Source organism: Camelus dromedarius, chromosome 6 (genome assembly GCF_036321535.1).
Source record: "Camelus dromedarius isolate mCamDro1 chromosome 6, mCamDro1.pat, whole genome shotgun sequence".
Lineage (NCBI taxonomy): Eukaryota > Metazoa > Chordata > Mammalia > Artiodactyla > Camelidae > Camelus > Camelus dromedarius.
The window spans coordinates 36,065,305-36,090,791 of NC_087441.1; the positions used below are offsets into that span (position 1 = coordinate 36,065,305).

The 25,487-nt window shown below is 33.8% G+C and overlaps 1 protein-coding gene across 2 annotated transcripts in view; it reads left to right on the forward strand.

Moving 5' to 3' along the window:
- Nucleotides 1–25,487, forward strand: part of TBC1D32 (TBC1 domain family member 32) — a 130,601-nt gene that overhangs the window by 87,602 nt on the left and 17,512 nt on the right. For both annotated transcript variants that reach the window (XM_010979170.3, XM_031456232.2), the window contains 3 exons: nucleotides 12,739–12,864; nucleotides 17,350–17,433; nucleotides 23,828–23,897. In XM_010979170.3, coding sequence (XP_010977472.3) covers nucleotides 12,739–12,864; nucleotides 17,350–17,433; nucleotides 23,828–23,897 — 280 coding nt within the window. The remainder of the gene's footprint in view (nucleotides 1–12,738; nucleotides 12,865–17,349; nucleotides 17,434–23,827; nucleotides 23,898–25,487) is intronic.

The following is a 25,487-nucleotide window of genomic DNA, read 5'->3' on the forward strand; positions in this document are numbered from 1 at the left end:
CTCAGATTTATATCTTCAACCGTATCTCTACCCTGACTCTGAACTCCTATCTGTTTACTTGCCACCTTTGGTAGGACGGGTGATAAACATCAAACTTAACAGGTCTGAGTTAAACTTCTGATACTCTTTTGAAATCTGTTCCTTTGGTATTCTTCCTCATTTCAAAAACGGCAACTTTGTGCTTCCATTTCTTAATTTAAGCTGTTTAAACCTGAAGGCTTTCTTTGACTCCTCTGTCTTCATAACTTCACATCTAATCTATCAGCAAATGCTCTTGCCTCTTCATACCTGAGATTAAAACCACTTTTCACCACCACACTCATCTCTCTCCTATATTATTGTAGTAACCTGTTCAGTGTGTTCTTAACACGGCAGCCTGAGTAATCCTATTGAAATGTGGGTTGGATAATTTTACTCCTCTAATTGAAACCCTCCAGTGATCTACAAGCGTTTCTACTTCCTTTCTGACGTGTTCTGTTTTAGTTTAATATAGTTTCGAGTGTTTTTATTTCATATTTTCCCACTGTGTTGGACAACAACTTGCAATGGCCCTAAAACACAAGTATTTGAACAAGACCTAATTCTCAATTTAACAGCGGACCTAATACTTCCTCCAAATAATAGTGGTCCAGACATTACTATGGCAGTTACCTCAGGAAGAAATTTTACATAGATACATTCTGAATCGAGTATAAATCAAATATATGTCATTCTGATATTGCTGATTATCACCAATCCTGTACTCATAGTAGGATGGCAGAAAATGAGAGAGGAGCTCAGAAGCACGTCTGACGTTCCATAGTACCTCAGAGAGTACAGTGATGATGTCTCTGTAAACTCAGTGAGAACAGTGGAGCATTTCTAGCAGATATAAAGTTAAGTTGAAAGTAATGTTTCTGGTTAAATACTGTTCAAGAAATTAAACATTCATTACGCATTTTTGAAAATGCTGTGCTTAAGCTGTTAATACTTTAAGATGCAAATAGCTGTTTTAAAAGGCAAGGGTTCATATACTTGCCATTTTGCTTTTTTGATTTGGAAGCAATGATTCACTGATTCTGGTAGATGTTACTTTTTTAGTCATTTGCATTGCAAAATTTGGGGACATCACTTTAGTTGTGTGCACATGGTGGCATTCACCTAATTTGTCTCCCAGCTTCTAGATTTATCTTTCTTGCTACAGTTAGCATTTCTTCATCTGTTAAATTGCCTCTTGTTAGTTTCTTGGCACCAGTGTTAGCTATTAGATGATTTATCTTCATCTGCAAATAAGAATCTTGAGACATCATTTGGTTCAGTTATTTTTCTTTGTATGCATTTTTAGGGTCACCATATTAAAATGTAAAAGTCCTTTAAAAGCTGTTTATTATCTTTTATGTGCATGTATATATGTACCTATGTGTATATATGTATAAATATACATATGTATTTATACATGTCATATACATTTGAACATATAAAAATCATCTTATATAAAAATTCTCTTCCATGTGGCAGAAATAACTTCTACTCAGAATATCATCTTTTTGTTACCTGAGAGTCAAGTAGGAAGATAGGTGCTAGTACAGTAACTTGCTGCTCCCGTACAGAAGAGGGAAAGGAAGTGGGAGAAAGCAGAGTTGTACAGTGGTTAAAACCAAGTACTGGTTAGCAGGTTAGCATTCTATACTAAAGATTAGCTCGTAGTTCCTTTCCTATATGAGAGAGGAAGATTGTGAGATAGCAAACTGTTTGGTGTCGTTTTTGTTTGCTAAAATTAGATCTCCCAGACATTACTAGACCCCTCATCAGCTGGTGTGCTCTTCTACATTTCATTTTGGTGTGTTCAGGTTGGGGACTTCTTTCTCTAAGGAGGAAGGGGAGTCCAGTACTTCCATACTGAGAAATAAACATGGCTTGAGGGATTTGATAGCATACTCTGGTTATTGGAAGCATCGGAGACACATCGTAATAATATGAGAAATAAGTTTTTCTTCCCTTTCTACCCTGCATTCACTTTATTTTTAATTTTATAGTGCTTATTCAGGCTGAATTATAAAATCAACAGCAATCTAGATTATATCTGTATCTTATATACCTTACTACTGTAGAATTTCTCTCATCAAGAAGCTATTTGGAAATACGTTTACTTAGTTGGGGCTGGTATCTTCAGAGTGGAGAGTAAGGGTTTTTTCTTCTTTTTTTGGTCATTGCGTGTGTGTTTCTAGCACTCCTAACAGGGTCAACAGAGTAGCAGAGGCACAGCATTGACTCACAGGGTCACTGCCAGCCAGACCACTTGATAATAATTGCCTTTGTTTGATTTTAGAAATTCAAATGGCTACTCATTGAAAGCCTCAAACATATTAGTAATTCCTGATGCAAGTAAACTTCCAAATGTTCCTAAGAACTCCTCAGTGGTCACTCTTGACCTACGTATCCCTCTCCAGGCCCTTCCTGAAAGTTGACCTCTTTTGTGCCGCCTGAGAAGTAACGAGAGTGACAGCTAATGTGAGCCACCCTTACAAACAAATGTTGTTTTCCCATTCTTTTATCTTACTGCCCTTTACTGCACCTCTTGTTCTTTCTCTTTCCATGGTAATTATCCTATGTATTCTGCATCAGTCATAGAGACCTTTAAAATTTTTGTCACCAAGATATAATTAACATCCCATACAGTTCACCCACATAAAGTGTACAATTCCATGCTTTTTTAGTATATTCATGGATATGTGCAACCATCACCACAGACAATTTCAGAACATTTTCATCACCTCAAAAGGAAACCCAGTATCTTTGCTTCTCCTCTGCCCTCCCCCAGCTGTAAGCTACCACTCATCCCACTGTCTCTAGAGATCTCTACAGTCTGGATTTTCATATGAATGGAATAATGTGGTATGTGGTATTTTATGGCTGGTTTCTTTCCCTTAGCATAATGTTTTCAAGGTTCATTCATAAGGTTTGTCCGTATTGTAGCATGTATAAGTACTTCATTCCTTTTTATGGTCAAATAACTTTCTATTATATGGATATACAACAGTTTGTTTCTACATTTGTCTGCTGGTGGACACTTAGATTGTTTCCACCTTTGGCTATTATAAATAAATGCTGCTATAAACATTTGTGTACAAGTTTCTGCATGAACATTCTTTACAATCTATACCCAGGAGTAGAGTTGCTAAATTATGTTAACTCTGTTTAACAGTTTGAGACACTGCTTCACTGTTTTCTAAAGCAGCTACACCATTTTACATTCCCACCAGCAGTATATGAGAGTTGTGATGATTTTCCACATCATCACTTGTTGTGATCTGATTTTTTGATTCTAGCCATCCTAGTGGATGTGAAGTGCTATCAGTTGTTTGATTTGCATTTCCCTGATGACTAATAATACTGAGCATCTCCTCATGTTCTTTTTTTTAAATTGAGGTATAGTTGATTTATATTATATAAATTTCAGGTGTACAACATAGTGATTCACAATTTTTAAAGATACAGCGAAAAAAATGTGACAATGAATGTATGTATGTTCATGTATAACTGAAAAATTGTGCTCTACACTGGAATTTGACACAACATTGTTAAATGACTGTAACTCAATTAAAAAATGTTAAAAAAAAGATTATACTTCATTTACAGTTATTATAAAATACTGGCTATATTCCCTGTGATGTACAGTATATCCTTGTAGCTTATTTATTTTATACATAGTGGTTTGTACCCCTTAATCGTGTACCCTGTTGTTACCCCTTCTCCCTTCCCTTTCCCACCTCTCCACTGGTAACCACTAGTTTGCTTTCTGTATCTGTGAGCCTATTTTGTGTTATATTCACTAGTTGGTTGGCTTTTCAGATTCCACATATAAGTGATGCTCTTCATGCTCTTATCAAGCATTTATAGGCCTTCCTTGAAGAAGTAACTCTGCAGATCCTTGACCCATTTTTCAACTGGGTTGTCTTTTTATTACTGAATTTTTTATATATTCTTTAAGTCCCTTATCAGATATGTGATTTGAAACCTCTTTCACATCTTAAAATGCTTTGTTTATGCTTCTGGGCCTCTGCTCTTGATGTTCCCATCACCTGGAGTACTAATTCCTACTCTTCATGTGGGCAACTTTTAAGCTTAGTCTGAATGTTGCTTTATGAAAGTAATCTCCACCTAAGTGAAATAGACTTCTTCCCTTGCTTCTCTCTCTTTGGCTCCCTGTTTATTTCTCTAACAGCATTTACACTTTACTGTGCGCTTATGTATTTATTTGTTCACTGTCTACTACCCTAGAATGTCACCTCCATGAGCATTTTTGTCTAAAGTAGTAGGCAATAATAAATATTTATTGAATAAATGGATGAATTAATATTGGATTTCTTCTCCCTCTATTTTTCTCATCATCAAACTCTATTTTCCAAATCTTTGTCAGAGGACATTGGGAATTCCTTCCAGGCTAGTCTGAAGCAAGTTTAGAAGTTCTTATTCATACCTGGAATAACCTGTGATCTGAGAATGAATAGCTTTGTAGTTACAAAGCTCCTTGAGCTAGACTTCTATATATGTCATTTATGAAGTAGTCACTTTTATTATAGTTATTTTATCATTTACAAAATAATACTTTACATTTATATAGCACATAAAAGGTATGCATTGTTAGCATTACATCTTAGTTATTTTGAAGAAAATAACCAAAAAAAAAAAAAAAGCACAGCCTTTATTCTGTGATTACTTCAAATTTAATCTTTTATAACTTCAGTATCTTAACTTTGCTGCTTCCTCTGCTGCATTTATACTTATCTGATAGGAAATTGATTTTCTGCCTGGCAAAACATTCTCTTTCACATACTATATAAAAGAGTATGTTCCACAGTGATAATCATTCCCTTTAATGGAATGCACGAAATAATATTAAAATCTTTACAGTCAGATTGTTGAGATATGTTTAATTGAATATTTCTAGGTGACATTATTCATATTTGAGAAGACAGATCATTTTAAATCTCATAACATATGAGAGATAAGTATCACTACAGTATCCTTTTTTTTTTCTTTTTTGCCTCAACATGAAGCTGTTTTTCTTTCTACATATTAAATGAGAAAAGGAGGGAGATTGTCATAAATTGAAGCAAATTCCAGTTAGCACTTGCTTTTCACACTTTGTAAATTTTCAGCTATGAATGAATTTAGTATAAAATCTATGTTGAATCATTAGGTTCTAGGTGTTGCTCAAATGCCTGCAAGGACCATAACATGTTCTTAGGTAAGGATCAGGAATCTAAGTCACTATATTACATCTATATTACTTGTATAGACTTGATGTTTTATAAAAGTACAAGTAAAATTCAAGCCACTGGCAGTGTCTATTAATACATGTTATGTATTAATATGTTGGGGGATGGAAAAGGCTTTTTGATGGGCATTTTTATATGTGATTATTTTGAACATTTTGTACTTGCAGACTACTGCTTATAGAAGACTTAATCATTGCAGTGTATTTTGGTCAATAAGGAAATAAATATGGATAAAGTTTCAGAAGTAGAGATGGAGCTGATGAACAAGAGTACTGTATTCTGTGTCTCTGGAGTTATTCATTGTTCAAATGAGCAGTAAAGTTCATGGATTTTGTAGTTACGTACTTAGGATGCCAACATGTTTTATCCTAGCTCTCAAGACATGCTGATATTATTTTAAATTGTTTGCATTAAAAGATGTTGAAATTTAGCCTTTTCAAGTGTAAATACTGGTATTTTGCCATTGGAATGATATCCTTATTTTAACAAGGAAGTTTTCATTTGTCATTGATTTGTTTACTAAACTCTCATGTTTTTACTGTGTTTAATTCTTTATTCACTGATGCTGCTTCTTGCTGACACTTTGATAATTTCGGTCTTTTCAGGCTTTTAAGTCCATGCCCATGTCCTGATGAATTATCTTCATGTCTTTTTAATTTCTAGGTGAGACGGCAATCATTATATAATCCCAGTTGTATAGTTTCAAAATTAGAATATTATCTACATAGTAAGTAGAAATAAACATAAGAGGAGAAAAAGGAGAATGAGATTACCTATAATGGCAACTGCATTTTAATAAAATAATGAAAATTGCCAAATTAACAAATGAGTAGGCTGGATTGTCTTTATTGCTAATCTGATAACTTATGTAAGATTTAGGATCACCACTCTTCCTGAATCAACTAAAAATAGAATCCTATAGGAAAAACTGTGAAAGTACTTGAAAAATAGTATGGTAGGTACTACGTATTATATAGTGCAGCATGATGATGGGTATTGTTGTTTGTTCTGATTATAAAAGCCTTTTGTACTATGTCTTATACAGTAGTTTATATATATTTTTGGTGATGTATTCTGCTTTTTATCAAATACTTTTCTAGGCCTTTATGTCAAGTCAGATACTTTCTCATTCTTTTTTCTTTCCGTATTGTTTTTAACCTTGGAATTAAAATTTATTTTCTGCAGATAAAGGTAAATGGCTTTTATTTGGCATCATTCTGTTAACTGAGGAGAATGGAATATATGATTGTGATTTCTTCCCAGTGTAGTAAATCATGAGCTGCAGCTGTTGAGACAGTTTACAAATCAGAATAAGTATTTTTTTTGAATGGTAAAGCCCTTTATGTACTTTTTATTTTCATGTTTTAAACAAATATCAGTGGCAACCGGAAGAAATAGATCACCTGCTAGTTTAGATGCTGGTGATAAGGGAAACTAATTCCTCATTTACTCGTCACCGATTTCTCCTATAGCACATGCTTACTTACCACATATTAAAGAAAAGGAAAAGTGATACGATAATTCTAAAATGAGGAATAATCTGTATAAAATATAGATGCCTTATGTTTAAGAACCTACAATTAAAACAAAATAAAGACATGTAAGAATTTATATACACTCACATTTTAGAAATGTAGGGAGAACTAATATAGAGAATGAAGGCATTTTTCCACTTGGTGTTTCGAGACTACTCCAGAGTCTTTTCTTATTTGTTGTATTAAGAGTAAACTGTGTTAACCTACATGGAAGTAGAAAAGATAAATAGAAACACAAATTGGAAGCAAAATTTTCACAAATAAGCTTCAGTCTAATGGAAGGGAGACTGTCCAAATTAAGCCTAGGAATCTTTTGCTAGTTAATGAAGTCCTCCATTTATTGTGCTTCTTTTGTAGCATCTGTTTATGACATTCTGTATAAAGTGGGCATTCAAAATGACTGATGTCCTAGGAAAGAAGTACTTAAATTTTTCTGTATAAATAGATTGTCTTTGCATTTGTATTGAGCTTACATTTTTCCTCCCCTTGAAATTGATATTCTTTTTTTTCATTATCTACAATAAGTATAATCTTTCCTTCCATATAACAATCTTTTGAGACACAAATTATACAATATCAAGTATGAAAAGATTATAGTGCTTATCATAACAAAGAATTTCAGAGTTTAAGTATGAAATATTACCAGCTATGATTGAATTTTGTAAACATGAAACGATGTTTCCTTTTTTCTATTGTCCTCAGTGGTAGTAAGAATGAGTTTAAAATAGATTTTTTTTTAAATTTTCTGTTCCAGTTTTTCATATTTGCCTATAAATCCAAGTAACCTGAAGGAACATAAGAAGGAGGAATATACCCTTCTCTTTCTTACTCACTAGATAAACCAAATCTTTTTTGGGAAAACAAAATGGTAGTTTTCTGTGGTGACTACATTGTAGCTAGATATATAACTGATATCCTGAAACCTAATTTATTTTACTCTCTAAATACCATATGGTTTGTAGTATGTAAAAATTGTTGCTATAAAAATGTGAATTAAGAAAGGAATTATTATATTCCGTCAACGTATAGAATATAAACCTCGGTTCTTCTTGTGAAGTAGAGAAGTTGTTTTTTCATTTAACCCTAGGAAGTGAGTATTTGTTTCATTATTGGAGACTGAATTGTACCTAGAAGATGTATTAATGAGGATTTTTTAATGTATACCTTAAAAACACTTTAATATAGTGATTAGGGTTCTTATAAGTGAGTCATTTTATATATGTACTTCTATTTAAAGTTTAGTGAGTTCTGATAAAAACTTTATACCAAATTAATGAACTGTTACATCTCATATTTGGCATTAGTATGCTTAGAAACTTTTCAGTCACTTAAATAACTTTCAGTTATATTATACACATTTATATACACATATGTATATGTAATTAATTTTTATGTACAACAGAATGCACCCATTTTAAGAATAGCTTGAATTTTGACAGATATCTGTGCCCACATGATCACCACCACAGTCAAAGTATAGAACATTTTCATGATCCCACAAAAGTTCCCTTTTGTCTTTTGCAGTCAACTTCTCGTCCACACCCAGTTGCAGGCAATCATTGAGTTTTTTTCCATGACTATGGAATAGGATGTCTTAACCTCAGCACTGTTAATATTTTGTATTAGGTAATTGCTTATTGCCCCAGGGGACTGTCCTGTCTGCATTGTAGGATTTTTAGCAGCATCCCTGGTCTGTGCTCACTGGATGCTTGTAGAACTCTCTCTCTGCAACCCACACTCCCAGTTGTGACAACCAGAAATATCTGTAGACATTACTGAGATTATGAGAGCAAAACTTAGTCCATTTGAGAAAACAGCTATAGATTAGTTTTCCACTCTATTTCCATAGAAATAGTAGCACATTAAGATACTTTGTGCCTGGTTTCTTTCAGCATAATGGTTTTAAGATTAATCTATTTGTTGCACATTTGTGTGTATCATTTTACTGAGTAGGATTACAATATAGATAAACTAGAGTTTAATTAAACATCCACTTTATGTTTGTATTTTCTTTAAATTGTTAAAAACATCTGCTTTAAATCTTTGCCTGCTAACTGTATCATCTCAGTCCTTTCTGAGTTTTTTTTTAAACATTTTTTATTGATTTATAATCATTTTACAATGTTGTGTTAAATTCTAGTGTTCAGCACAATTTTTCAGTCATACATGGACATATACACACTCATTATCACATTTTTTCCTCTGTGATTCCCTGTGCTGTACAGTATAATCTTGTTTATCTATTCTACAATTTTGAAATCCCAGTCTATCCCTTCCCACCCTCTGCCCCCCTGGCAACCACAAGTCTGTATTCTATGTCTATGACTCTATTTCTGTCCTGTATTTATGCTTTTTTTGTTTGTTTGTTTGTTTTTGTTTTTGTTTTTTAGATTCCACATATGAGCGATCTCATATGGTATTTTTCTTTCTCCTTCTGGCTTACTTCACTTAGAATAACATTCTCCAGGAGCATCCATGTTGCTGCAAATGGCGTTATGTTGTTGGTTTTTATGGCTGAGTAGTATTCCATTGTATAAATATACCACCTCATCTTTATCCAGTCATCTGTTGATGGACATTTAGGCTGTTTCCATGTTTTGGCTATTGTAAATAGTGCTGCTATGAACATTGGGGTGCAGGTGTCATCCTGAAGTAGGGTTCCTTCTGGATATAAGCCCAGGAGTGGGATTCCTGGGTCATACAGTAAGTCTATTCCTACTCTTTTGAGGAATCTCCACACTGTTTTCTACAGTGGCTGCACCAAACTGCATTCCCACCAGCAGTGTAGGAGGGTTCCCCTTTCTCCACAGCTTCTCCAGCATTTGTCATTTGTGGATTTTTTGAATGATGGCCATTCTGACTGGTGTGAGGTGATACCTCATGGTAGTTTTCATTTGCATTTCTGTGATAATTAGTGATATTGAGCATTTTTTCATGTGTCTATTGATCATTTGTATGTCTTCCTTGGAGAATTGCTTGTTTAGGTCTTTTGCCTATTTTTGGATGGGGTTGTTTATTTTCTTCTTATTGAGTCGTATGTGCTGCTTATATATTCTGGAGATCAAGCCTTTGTCGGTTTCCTTTGCAAAATTTTTCTCCCATTCCGTAGGTTGTCTTTTTGTTTTACTTATGGTTTCCTTTGCCGTGCAGAAGCTTGTAAGTTTCATTAGGTCCCATTTGTTTATTCTTGCTTTTATTTCTTCTAGGAGAAAATTTTTGAAATATATGTCAGATAATCTTTTGCCTATATTTTCCTCTAGGAGGTTTATCTTATGTTTGAGTCTTATGTTTGAGTCTTTGATCCATTTTGAGTTGATTTTTGTGTATGGTGTAAGGGAGTATTCTAGAATACAGACTTGTGGTTGCCAAAGGGGTGGGGGGTGGGAAGAGAGAGACTGGGATTTCAAAACTGTAGAACAGATAAACAAGGTTATACTGTATAGCACAGGGAAATATATACAAGATCTTATGGTAGCTCACAGCGAAAGGAATGTGACAATATATATATGTTCATGTATAATTGAAAAATTGTGCTGTACACTGGAATTTGACACAACATTGTAAAATGATTATAAATCAATAAAAACTGTTAAAAAAAAAAGGAGAGAGACAGGAGAGCAAGAATGGGGGTAGAGAATGAGAGAAGAGGGAAAAGGATTTTTAAATTGCAGATAATTTACAAAAGTTATATGGACATTCTCTATTTGAAGGAGATAGTAGTGGTTATAAAAGGCAGAATAACACAGAAGGAAACAAAGATGAAAAAGAAACTGCATTTGTCTTTATAATCATGTGACAATACTGATTTTTTTATTTAAGTATAATTGACTTTTACAGTATTAGTTTCAGGTGTACAATATAGTGATTCAGTATTTTTATAGATTATACTCCATGTAAGTTTTTATAAGATATTGGCTACATTCTCTCTACTGTACATTACAGTAAATGTTGGAAGGGGAGATAGGTGAAGGGGATTAGTGAGTACAAACCATTAGTAACTCTTAATAGGTTCTAGATAGTTTGTTCTTGGGAAATAAGTGGTAAGGATATTCTAAGTGAAAACTATAAAAATTCCTTTTTAATGCTGTTGAATTGTCTTTTACCTAATTTGTATCAAGGTGTTTTTAACATTAATACTTTGCTGTTAATAATGTAATTTTCAACAAAATTATCAGCTTTGGTATTTCTTGTTTAAAGGTTTTGAGAGTCTTTATTAAAAATAATTATTTTCTCATTTGACTAAATCAGTTTAATTTTTTCTAGCTATTGCTTCTGATTGAGGCTACTTATGGAATATCACAGGATCATTTTGGCTTTGATGTTTAAAGAGAATATATTAGATTAGTACTAAATATTAGAATTATGCATTCTTCCAATAAGACAATTCTTTCTGGTTTATATGTATATTTATTAGTATGCAAATGTTTGGCATATTTATTTGTATACTCAGGTTTGTATGAGAGTGTGTCTATAGCTTTGATGTAAGGTTTTTTTTTTGTGACCTAATTGTCAAATAGGGAAATAGTTACCTAAATTATGATTTTTATACTTAATCATATAATTTTATGTATGATAACCATTAGGATTGTGTTGGAATATGTAGCTGCCTTTTTAAGGCTAAAAAAATCAAATTAGGTAATTGTAATGAAATGTGTATCTTGATTATACTCAGTTATACTCTTATTTGTGTGTATACATCTGCATATATATACACACATGCGCTTTGTGACATGTAAGTCTCATGAGGGCAAGTGACCTTGTCTGTTTAGATTGTTATAGCCATATAGGAGGAACTCCATACGTATTTTTTGAATGTATTTTTACAAAGATTGGATAGAAAAATGAAATAGTTCAGCATGGTAAAAAGGTTACTTTTTTAAGACTGATAAGAATAAGGACTTACTTTCTATTTTATAATTGTATTCATTTTAAAGGGTAGAGAATTGGTTGAAACCCTCTCTAGTGTTAGGCTGATTACTGATGTCTTCCTGGTGGAATTCATCAGCCCATGGCAGAGTGCAGGTGGCAGTGTTTTGTAGTGCTCCAGACCACATCTTTGGACAGAAGCAATCAGGCCTTTGACTTTATACTTTCAGAAGGTTCTTACTCATTTTTCCCCAAAATCTTCTTCAAGGGAAGTGGTAAAAGGTGTGAGTTCTGTGACTGACTACTTGTTCTACAACATGCTGTTGTAGAAAACAAGAGAACATCTTTGCTTCTTTTTCTCCCCCTTGAATTTTTACTCGTGTGTGTGAGAAAATAGTATATATGTTTACATGTATACATACTTGTATATCCTTTTTTAATGACACCTAAATCCTCAGTATATTTATAGGTGCTTTCTAATGCAAAATCTTACAGTAATACAATTAAATGAAAGATGGAAAAATCTCATGGGAATAAAATGAAAATGAAAAAATAAAATTGCCGTGTATTCATGAAATTGCTAAGAAATAAGAAACGTTATATTTTAGCCCTAGATACCAACTCAATTTCAGCATAGTTTTATTTTTCCTCCTAGAGGAGGAAGTAAATGATTGACTAGAGATTTTCTACACTTATGCTTTCTTTTTGCTTTTAAAATAAATGAATAATATTGCACCTAAATGTACATGAAGAATGAATATAATGTTTGTCAGTCTATGTAGTGAAATCTTGAAGTCCACAGTGTGTATTAAATACTCAGTAATGAGTCATGTTTGTTTAAGAAAGAGTTATGGTTATAAATCAGCCCATTTTATGAGCTTTTATGAGGTTTTAATAAATGTAATAGCAGTTTTCTGGTATGCGATATAATTACAGAAAATGTCTCTTTTCCTTTGAAACCCATCGAAAACTTTGTCTAGAACTTGTGACTGTTTACATAATTAACATTAATACTTATTTTTCAGTGTATCTAGCGTGTCTTGTTAAAATAACATAAAAATCATCTTTCTTATTAGACAATATTGTTGGCAAACTTTTGTTACACTTCAAAATGTGTGATAAACAAACTGAGTGGATAGAAAACTGTCGGAGACAATTTTGCAAAATGATGAAGGCCAAACCTGGTATAATCAGTGGAGAAGGTGAGTATGTTTTAATTTTCTGATTTTTTTGGTATGGAAAGTATATTAACAGAAGCTGTGTTTCCTTAAGATTAGTACTGGCACTTCTAGAATACATAATATTAATTCCAGAAGTCCTTTGACTTCTGAGAAATTTGTGATACTGGAGAACAAAAATTAAAATTCGAGAAACTACTAAGCTTTTTTTTTTTTTTGAACTGTTTCAGAGGCCTTGGTAAGCTAAATACCTTTCCCTGGGTAAGAGTTCACTTGGTTTCACCAGCTTTCACCTGGATATACCTCACTGCTGTATTTTTGGAAACTTTATTGAATTTTTTGACATATTTTAAAACTTGCCACATCCAGCCATTTAAATTTAGTGACTCATAAGGGAAATTTGGGGGGGAATAGCTATGTTGTCTAAACCAGCAAACAGTTTGTTTCATACTAAGATATGTGTACTTGTTTTCCAGAATCATGTTTTAATTAACATTATTTTGAATAAAGATGGTCTAAGGAAAAGTTTTAATGTCAATATAAGCTAGATTTCTTGAATGCTACAATTTAAAAAGAATTGTCCACTTCATCAGCCATACTTTATGGTTTTCATGATTGTGTCATTTGCTATAAAATTTAAAATAGAAAATAAAATAAATTCATATTTTGTTGGAGAAATTGTATGTTCAGGGAATATGATATATATCTGTGGGTAAGAAATCAAACATTCTCAAAAATTTTAGTGTAAAATGAGCCGTTCAACTGTTTTACCACCCCCCCAATACTTTAAAAATATCAGAAATGTATATTGATCTCTGGTTGCATAATGGAAAATATTTAAAATAGATTTTGCACATATCAAAAGGTTCAGAACAAATTGAAAAAGCAGCAGCTTAATATATTCAGTTTAAACAGTAGGTAGAGGTGTAGTTTTCTGAGTTTCTCTCTTATGGGGATAGTGATAAGACAGAAGAGAAGTCACCTGATCTCTGCCCAGCAATGTCTAGTAGCTTACACAGAACTCACTTACTCTTCACAGAAGCTTTACAAGATACTCTACATTTTATGGATAAGGAAACTAAGGCCTGGAAATTTAGGTAACTAACCTGGTTCACAGTGGCAGAGGCAAAAGTGAACCCAGGCAATCTGACACTAAAACCCATGCTCAGTATTAGTTTGGTCTACTACCTCTTTGCACCTTCTCTTTAGCAATTAATGTTCTGCACACGAGAGGCAAACAACATTTATTAAGTAAACACAGGTAAGCATATGCTGGTGTAGACAAATGGTGATTAATTAATTAATTAATTTTTATTAAAAAAATTTTGTAAATTGAAGTACAGTCAGTATATCTCATAGCATACTTGTTTCCTGTGTATAAGCTAAGATGAACTATTTTGATGGGTAAGCTCAATTCAGAAATACTAAGCAGATACATGCCTTTGTACATACATACTTATTTATGTGTGTGTGTGTGTGTGTGCATGCACATGTACAGTCTGGCTCTATAATGTGATTCAACATGGGTTTTCAATATAAGCAATCTACAGTTAACAAGAACCAGAGATTTTTAAATTATCATTACCTATTCTGCAGTTTCTCCGCAAAATCTCTATATAAGACTCTGCAATGCACAATAAGTACTATGTATATTCATTAGTATTTTTTCCATAATTATAATAATGGTTGAATGAATTAGTCTTAATTTCTCTGTAAATTATGTGATCTGAATCCAAAAGGAGGTAGACAAAGGGAAATTCAGTTAACAAGAACGTACTGAGGACCTACTTGCTGACTCCCTATTGTGTCCCCCACTATGGGAAGCTACTGTCCTTTGTGGGTAATAGTAAGGAGGGGAAGAACAGTCCATCAGTAGTCTTCCTAAATTGGTTTAAACCCAGGCCATCTAAACAGCTATCAGGAGAGAGAATTTCTAACTTTTTCCAGTTTGGCCTCCTGCTATTTCTGGAGTTTCAGCTTATAAGAAATGAGACAATGTAGATGTATAATTGCACAACATTCCTACACACTTAGTAATGAGTCAGTGGGAGAAGCAATAGGTTATATGATCTAGAGCTCACAAGTTAAAACATGTCAGATTTTTTCTTTTTCATGACCTTATTTTTGGTCTATGTGCATCTCCCTTCCCACCCAACCCCCAACTATATCCCAGACCTTTTTCCTAGCACAGAACCAACTAGGACATGTTTGCTGAGCCTCTGTAACTTTCCTTCATTTTCGTGTGTTGATTTCATTCAGCATCAGGAAAGAACATAGTTAGACAGTCCACTCGATTAGGTTGAATTTCAAATATATTCACGGGCTAGTTCTTTTTATTCGTTGAAGTACAAATCATTCCATAGTTCTCTTTTTCTTCTGTTCAGGAAGCTCACTGTAGACTTCTAGTTTCTCCTGAATTTACTAACTTAGCCTCTTGATGTCTATCCATGTTAAATAGTAGATTCTGTAATCAATTGCACTTTTAATTTTTCTACTCTCATATATCTGTCTTTCTAGAGGCGTCTCCCTATAAAAAGAAGCTCCTATTTTTCACATTATCTTCTAATCATTATTTCCCATTAATATTTTATTTCTGACCTCATAATTAAATCTACAATTTTAAATATATTCTGTAATATATTTAAATAAGTATGTTGTCCCTATTTCTGTTTACTAATATTGATAATATAGGGGACAGAGGAGAGAATAGTGAACTTAAGGATATCAAGAGAACAAAAAGACAACATTTTTTTAAAAAATTAATAGAGTCCCAGAGACCTGTTGAACTGTAACAAATCTGACATTTGTATCGTTGGAGTCATGGAAAGAGGTTGGAACTACAAATGTATTCAAATAAGTGACGGCTGATAACTTTTCCAAATTTGACAAAACACTTAAAGCCTGTGGATTCAGGAGCCCTGTAGAGGGTGAACCTAAAGAAATTCACACCAAGGCACAATACAGTTGACCCTTGAACAACACAGGGCTGAACTATTTACATCTATTTATATAGAATTTTTTTTGAGTAGTAAATACAGTACTATACTATCTGAGGTTGTTTGAATCTGTGAATGTGGAATTGCATATAAAGAGGGCTGATTATAAATTTTGTGTGATTTTTGACTGTGCAAAAGGTTGAATAGAGTTCAGTGAATAAAAAATTTATTTTCATCATTAACCATTAACATATCATGAGATGTAGCTTTTTAGACCTACAATTGTTGGAAAGCATATGTTATTCCTATTTGACTTTACATTTTTCACAGCTTGAACACTAATTTTTCTTCATGAATTATATGTTTAAAATGCACTTGGATGTGGGGGATATAGCTCAGTGGTAGAGCTCATGTTTAGCATGAGGTCCTGGGTTCAATCCCCAGTACCTCTACTAACAACAACAATAACAAATGCACTTGGAAGTGAAAAAGGGTGCATTCAGTTAATACAGTTCATAGTCAATATCCTGAATATAACTAGGGCACGATTTTAAAAGATGACTAAACCTTGTGTGTTTAAGCATATCTGTTACTCTATAGATGTATCTCTGTCCAGCAAAATAATTCTGGATTGCATATTAATTATAATCTACCTGGTTCTATTCATTTTGGAGGTAATATATGCAAATTCAGTGGCCTTTTCTATATAACATTGATGGGTAGCTTTTTCAACTTTCTTTAAACTAACAAACTTTTAGAGAAGTTTTAGATTCATAGCAAAATTGAGTGGAGAATACAGAAAGTTCTCCTGTACTTTCTATCCTTACACAGGTACAACCTTCCTCAATATCAAAATCTCACACCAGAGTGGTACACTTGGTGAACTGATGAACCTGCATTGACATATCGTTATCATCAAGAGTCCATAGTTCACATTAGTGTTCACTCTTGATGTTCACATTATTTTAATTTTGACAGATGCAATGATAATGACATGTTTCCACCATTGTAGTATCTGACAAAAGAGATTCACTGCACTAAAAATTCTGTGCTCTCTCTGTTCATCCCTCATTCTCCCCAGCCCCTGGCAAGCTTGCTTTTGATCTGGTTGCCTTGAACAGATACCATCTGTTGCAAAGTATATAAAACACATAATATGTCCTACTTTTAAAAGTGATGCAAGCTATGCATTGATTCTGGTCTTAGGGTTCACTTTTTTTTTCTGTGTGTGTGAGTAATGATTGTAAGATGTTATAGCCTAATTAGTGATAATTTTTTTCTGTATTGAAATCATTTAGCAAATTCTGAAGTAATCCTTAGAGGATCTAAAGATAACAGATGATTCTTTTCCAGTTTTACATTGAACAGATTCTCAGTGAAGCTATTAAAATTTAAATTACACTGGAAACATTGTTATGAATATTAAAATGATAACGTGTTTTGAATTGGCCCTCCTTAAGAGCATTGCTATGAAGAAGTTATGACTTTTATCTACTAGTCTGTGATTTAGAGATGCAGTATCATGTATTATTCTTGACCTTTAATATCCTAATTATTCTCTTGTTTATTACAGCTTTAGTAGAATTACTTGGAAAATTTGTGCTTCATCTCTCTGAAAGCCCATCTGAATGCTACTTCCCCTCAGTGGAATATACAGGTACATTTTAAACATTTTGAATTTTGTAAAGTGCTCAGTGTGCAGATAGATGTTTCATAGAGGTGTGTAATTAGATTACAAATATGCACAGGGTTTTTCATCCTAAAAATCTCTCGCTTCTTGCCATGTATATTCCAGACATCTTTCAGTCTCTTCTGTGCAAATGTCTTGAGTTTCCTTGTAACTTTCTAAATTTTTTGAGCTCTTTTTTTTCTGTCTACCCATTAAAAATTGGTTTTCCTTAACGCAATGTCTTCCAATGTCTTTGACGCTTCTGTTTTTATCCACTGTGCTCTAGTGATCTCATCTGCTCATACTATTTTACCTGCCTTATATATTGACTTCTAAATTCACCTTTTCTACTCAAAGATCTATAAGCTTCGTTCTCATACTTCCAGATGCTTAACAGGTAAACATCACCTGGATGTGCTTCACAACCTCAGACTTGGAAGGTCCAGTAGGGACCTCACCTTACCATCCCTCACTGAGATACACCGTTCTTATACATTGTCTCTTTTTGTGGGCAGTGCAGTCGTCTGTCCATCTAAACCAAAAACTGAGGAATGATCGACTCTCAGTCCACATTTCCCTCCCAATCACCAAGCCATATCAATTCTGTCTTCTTAATATATCTCAAGTTCATCTATATCGATCTTTACTCTTCTTTATGTTAGTTTAAGCCACTATTACTTTTTGCCTAGGTTATTACAACAGCCTCTTTACCTGATGTCTCTACCTGAAGTCTCATTCTTTTCAGAGGTATTCTTTATGCTGCTCTCAGAGTGACCTATGAAGTGTAAATCTGACTAACTCATTCCTGTACCACTTAGAAGCTTACCATTGACGTGAAGTTTAAGCTTCCTATCGTGATGCCCAAGGCCTTACATTACTCTTCTTTCTTCTCTAGCATCATCCCTTTCTCTCCATGCCTCATATTTGTTTTTCAGGAACACTGAACAATTAGCAGCATTGCCAGCCTCCCCATCTCTTCTCCAAATACACATTCACTTATTCAACTAATGGATATTTTTCCTCTACTGTGTAATAGAACTTTTCTAAGCACTTGGACACAGCTGTGAACAAAAGAGAGAGAGAAATCTTGCCTTTATAGAGTTTACCTTCTGATGGGAAGACAGCCAATAAATAAGTAACAGATTCAGTATGTCAGGTTGGATGATGGTAAATGAGAAATGCACAGCAGGGAAGGGGTCTAGAGAGTGCTGGGTTGGGGTGGGGGTACCAATATTAAATAGTGTTTAGAGCAGCAGAAGTGGGAGCAAGATATATGGATGTTTTCAGAGGGAGAGAATTCCAGTAGGTGACTAGGAGGGAGACTGGTACAGCTGAAATGGAGTAAGGGAGAAGGAAGAATTGTTGGTGTTGAAGTTAGGAGAGGATAATAAAGGGTCTTGAACAAAGAAGTGACATGTTTTGGTTTACATTTTTAAAAGATCTCTATGGCCTCAGGAAAAGACTGAAGGAGAACAAAGGACCAAAGCAGGGAGATGAGTTAGGAGGCCATTGAAGAGATCCAGGTGAAAAGTGGCGGTGGCTAGGATGAGGATGTCAGTGGAGTCGGTCAGAAGTACTTGGATTCTAGGTATATTTTGAAAATAGGACCAACAAAATTGGGTAACAGATTGAATATGGAGTGAAAGAGCAAGAGGAGTCAGAGACCCAAGCTATTGATCTGAGCCACTGCCAGGATGGTATTATCAAGCACTGAGATAGAGATGAATGGGGGAAGAATAAATTTCAGAGAGATTAGGAGCTTGCTTTTAGGTTGTTTTGAATACTTGTTACACATTTAAGTAGTCATGCTCTGTACATGTTGGCTGTTTGAATCTGGAATTTAGGGGAAAGGTGTGGGCTGAAAATACAAATTACTGAATCATCAGTTCAGTGTCTGAAGCCAGTACACATCTCTTTGTCATGTTTTTCTCATATTCTGACTTAATGTCTAACTCACCTGGCAGCAAACTCCTATAGGGTAGTTTCCATGTCTTACCTGTTGTATCCTCTGTATCTAGAATAATAATGTCAACATGTTGACAAATAAAGGGAAAAAATGGGTAAAAGAATGAAAAAGAGCTTTATATACTGTGTCAGTCAGTTTGGATTACTCTATTGCCTATTAAAACTAAAACATCTAAGATTTCTTAGCAGAAGCTTTACTTGATTCATCTGTAGATTAGGATGATTATTTTAGTAACTGTGTAAAGGATGACGCATAGTGAAGAACTGCAATTTCCCAAGGGTGAGAGGCTCAGTAAATGAGGACAGTGAGAAAAGCAGAGATATAGTGTAGACTCATGACAATAGATCATCGAAAGACATTGCCCCTCTTCCTCATAAGGGTAACATGACTTTTCTGCATGTTGAAGAAATCATCCTTCAGATATGTGTTATTTATTCAAGTTAGACACGATGTGTCATATCTCCATTAAAAAAAAATTAAATATTTGCCTTCAGTGAGGCTCAGCCTGTTTTTCTGTTTTTGTTTTTGTTTTTGTTTCAGTTCTGTTATCCACCACTGCCCAAACACATTCTGTGCATTCATATCACTGAACCTTTGCTCCTACTGTTTCTTCTGGATGAACTTTTTCCTCTCCATGACACCCATATGATCATATTCAACTCCATTGTAAAGTTGCGCCTGGAATGTCACCTTTCTTCTCACTCCCAATCAGAAGTCCCTCCTCTGTGCTCCTATTGCATTCACATTAAACTACCATTTTGATATTTATTGTGTTACATATGGCTAATTTAAATTATTGTTAGTTCCCAAACTTCTCCGTCTTTAATATAGCATTTAATATATTTTATTGAATTACATATACATATTGTTACATAGCATCTATATTCACACAATATATTTGTATAACAATTCTAAAACTATTAGGATTTACAAATATACATATGAATATATACTTAATTAAGTCATAGTGGCATCTAATGCAGATTTAGGAAAGGGATAAAAGTGATCATAAGAAAATGAAAGCAAAGAAATGAAAGGAAAATACAAGGCAGAATTAAACAGAATTAAACAGAAATGAAGGTAGTTGAAGGGAATTGATCCCCTCGGAGCACTGCTTGTGAGTTGAATAGTGTGCTGAGGCGCTGTAGTGTGCATTGTATCATTCAACCCTGTAACTGCAGTTTACCTTTCAGCAAGGTGGATTTGAACTGCACAGGTCCACTTCTAAGCAGATTTTTTTCAGTTACTACATACTGCAGTACTACACAATCCATGATTTGTTGAATCTGTGGATGTGGAATGGAGGATATGGAGGGCCAACTATAAAGTTATCCTTGGATTTCTGACTGCGCGGGGTCGGCTCCCCTAACCCCTGCATTGTTCAAGGGTCTGTTGTACGCACTGAAGTAGGCATAATCATCACATTTGAAATCAGGAAACTAGATTCAGAGGAAAGAAAATAGGAACTGTGAAGAGAAGTTTGAAGAAAAACATTTGTATAGAAAATGATAACTTTATAAACTAACCTGAAAACATATGTGGAAAAAAAACATACAGAGATTAATGATCAAGTCTGTGAGTAAGAGAGGAAATAATTAAGAAGTCATGGAGATTTGCATGGCCAGAGTGGATATCTCGCCATTCCTCAGTATGGCAATCTTCAATTTCTACAGCTTTCTTTGGTACATTGTTTTGGTGGGTCATATTTTGTGTAGATTATCTAAAATTAACATTATGCTGTATGTATTATCTAAATACTCAACAAAGCTGATTGCTCAGGGTGCATGCATTTATTGCCCTCTGTAATATTTCTAAATTATGCTGAGGGAGATCTCATATATTGTGTTTGTTGAAAGTATTATCTAGGCAGATAAATCATAAATGTGAATTTAAATTTTGGAAGGCTCCTGCTGAACAACTATCCACTGGTGTTTTAGAGTACAGCTGAAAATAAAGTGACTTCCTGTTGATTGATTGTTTAATATTTATTATTATGATGTGGTAAGTTTGTTGCTAGTATTGTTTGCTGCCCGTGGCTTTAGATATCCTTATCCTTTATCACTTACTTTTTGGCTGGTGGAACAATGGTTTGCTATTACAAAATTTCACTCTATTTACTTTAAATAAACAAAAACCATGTTTGATATAAAAGATGTTTCATAGCAGACGCTGGATAGATATATTTAGTACTTTTTCATGTTTCTTGAAATGAGAAATTGTTTGTCTTTTTAAAAATGACAGCTTGCTAAACCCCAAGGTAGCTGAAATTAGAATAACACAATCATCCATCTGTTGTTAACTCCCTCAGGATTTCAGTCCATTATAAAATTAGCAAATTTGGAAAAATCAAATTAGTTTGGTTGTTTATCCCCTTAAAGAAAGAGGGAAGAACAAACAGATCAGTTCTGCACATTTGCAGTTTGTAAGTCCGTGCAGGTATCCTTCCAAATCTTAACAGACATTAACCATTTGTCAACTCATTTCCCTGGAACGAGTTGGGGATTTTTTCCTTCTGTAATTGCTTCTTTGAAATGATGAATTAAATAGTCCTTTCAGGGTGGTAAATACTGTAATTTTATCTCTTTTCTCTTTATGTTGTTAATCAAAAGGTTAGAAAAAATACCAGAAAATTTTGCATTGTTTCATCTTTTGATTAGTGAAGTATTTTTTAACATTTTTTATTGATTTATAATCATTTTACAATGTTGTGTCAAATTCCAGTGTAAAGCACAATTTTTCGGTTATACATGAACATATATATATTCATTGTCACATTTTTTTCTCTGTGAGCTACCATAAGATCTTGTATATATTTCCCTGTGTGAAGTATTTTTAAACTTAATATATGCAGTTAAATACCTATTATACTTTGTTTGGATGTTCAGCAAATATGCTTTTTTTCTGTCTTACATTTATAAAGCATGTTTGTGAGTATGCTTGGTAATTGCAAGAAGGTCTATAATATGAATGACCTTGTCCCAAAAAATGATGAATTAAATAATTTTCAGCATATGGTAAGAAAGAAAATAAAGAAATGGGTTGGCTACTTTGTTTCAGGCAGTGTACGAGAGGTTTGAGTATGCTATTTGAATTGAGTTTTTGTTAAGTGATGGGTTTTGTTGTATGTGCCAGAGGTGTTCAGTGGAAAGAGTAATCAGTGTTGACTAGTGCCGTTAGGAAGATTAGAGGAGGAAGCAACGGTAGAGCAGGAGGCACTGGTGCTGCCTCCTGGGCTATTACAGCTGAAAGAAATAGGAGAGGGTAAGAGTCTTGCAGACAAGGGCAACTGTATAATCAAAGACATGGAATAGTAATGCTTTTTTCCAAATAAAGCTGACTGTACCAATTAGGAGGCTGAGACTCTTTCAGTAGCTTATTAGTCACAAGGAATTAAATTTTATGGCAGTAAGAACTGAATAAAATGGGTGGATAAAAGCCACATGTTAAAAAAAGAAGCAACAGAACCTTCAGGCTTACTTTGGGGAAGGAAGGAGTTATAACTTAACCTTATAAGAAGGGGTTTATAAAAAGGAATAAGTTCATGAGTTAAATAAATATATTATTAATAGTATCAGATGTACCAGTGTGTAATGGGGAAAAAAAACCTGCTGATAGAAGATTCGGAAAACCTAGCTTTTGTTTCTATTGCTAGGTAACTTTATGATTTTGGACAGTTCCCTTATTTGTGTGTGTGCATGTGTGCACACATGCATGCTAGTTTCTTCAGTCATAAATAGAAAGTTCCAACTAGACCCTCATTGCTATCTAGTGATGCTTTTGAGTGATCACTCTTAACTTGATCATCCAATGTTGTCAAAGATTAATCCAAACTTTCAACCTCTTCTGTAGTCCTCTGTACTGTACAACCCCTTCTTAACTTTTGGTACATGGTTACAATTTGTACTTCACAAAGAATCTGTCTACAAGAAGAAACTTGCTCCCTCCACTTTCGTACTTGCTGTACATTATACAGAGAATAATACTAATTATTTCTTGTTGACACTCACATTTAAATCTTTAAGAAGCAAACAGCCATACTTACCTATGTTTGTAATTCAAAGTCTTTTGTATGCATTACTTGATGAAAGTACAATATTCTAGACCACTTCCGGGTTAACAGCTTTTGTGTTCTGAGAACCAACTAAAAATAGATCAGTATAAAACTGTGATTATTTGTTTTGTGTTATATATGCTTTTAAATGCTCTTTATAGGAGAAAAGTTATTTTGTAAAAAGTTTCCTGTTAATTCCTTTGAAAAACATAACTGACAGTCCTTAATAGAACAGATTCATCAGCCTGTCTTCAAAATTTACATTAAAATATGTAAAAATATTGCTTTCATCAATTTTCAATTAAAATGTGATTATTATGCAGACTTTTATACATTTTTATAACCCTGTGTTCTATTGTTTTTAGCTATTGATGCAAATGTGAAGAATGAAAGTCTTTCATCTGTGCAGCAGCTTGGCATTAAAATGACCGTCAGGTATATTATAGGAAAATATCTCCCTTGTGCATTTCTAAAATTTGTTTTATCTAGCTGATAATGTACTTAATAATATTTAATTTAACCACCAACTATTTTGTATACTTTAAATGCAGACTTTATCATTCAGAAAATAGTAACTTTGTTTTGAGGATATTGGCACATGATTAAATTACTCCTGCAGGTAAATCAGTTATGGTTCATTATTATTTCAGAGGCTAATTACAGTGATTTAAGGCCTTATGACTCTCAGGTTCTTCCGAAAATAGCATTGTAAAAATCAGCACATTGGTAGCACAATCATGCCATTTTCTATAATATGATTAGTTTTCATTGTCAAGCTGTGGTTATGAGTACAAAAGTACCTTAACAATAGGTGCAGAAGTTAAAATGAATAAATCAATTATAGTAGTTTGAATTTTTAGTAATCACATTGTAATTTTCAAATGAAATGGACAACCTGAACAGACTGGGAGTTAAGGACTGAGTCCTTGAACCCCCCCCCCCCCACACACACACACTTTTCTTGCTGATTAAATGGGGATCTTGACAGTCCCATTCTATATATTTGAGTGGGTCATCTTCAGAATCAAGTATAAAAAAGATGCATATGAAAGCTTTTAAAGGGACAGTTTTTGTGAATTAATAGCATTATAATAAAAACCATGATAGTGATTCTAGCTCACCCACCTGTATCACATAGGACGTGTAACTCATTATGTTTTGTGATCCTGTGCCTGCCTTTTATTTTGTAATGACCTATTTCTATTCTAAGATGGAATCCATAGATAATATGAGCAGGCTAGTCACATATTTTTTTTAATTCAAGATAATGTTTTATTGTTAAGAAATAAATGGAAAGTGATTTATAATGAAATGTTTCTATACAATTACAGTATGAGACATAGCTGTCACCCATAAAGAATTATTGTGGCTGTGGCAGCTGCAAATAGAGACTGATTTTATTTTGGTGCTTTAAATATTGCAAGAGTATTGCTATTGGCAAAGTGACTTTGCAAAATGGTAAACAAGTCTTAGTAAGGCTTCAAGCAAAGCAAAAGTACTATCTTTCGCTAATTTATGCATGGTCTCATTCAGCGTATAATAAAAAAATAAGACAAATGTTTCTTGATTTTATACAAAACAGAATTAATTTCACATAATTATAAATAGCTTTTTCATCTATGCAAGTAATAGGCAGGACATTTGCAAGTTGTTACTGTGTAGAACTGACTGTCCCACGTCTGATCTCCTGGCCCTCACTCACCAAGTATCAGTAGTGCCCCCAGTCACTATGACAGTTAAAAATGCCCCCATCAGTTTCCAGACTGGCCCCTGGGCCACCCTCGTTTAGATCTGTTGGACTAGATGAACTCTAAAATTGCCTCTAGACTTAACATTCTGTCAGTCTAGCTTGTCAGCATTCCATATTTTAGATTAAGTTCAGGAAAAAATGTTTATAATTTACTACTCATCTACAGTATCTTTGTTTTATTCTCTCATTACAATTTCATTTTCCTTTAAAGTTATTGGTATTTATTAGATGAATACTACTAATTCAAATATATCATAATTATCCGGTATATACAT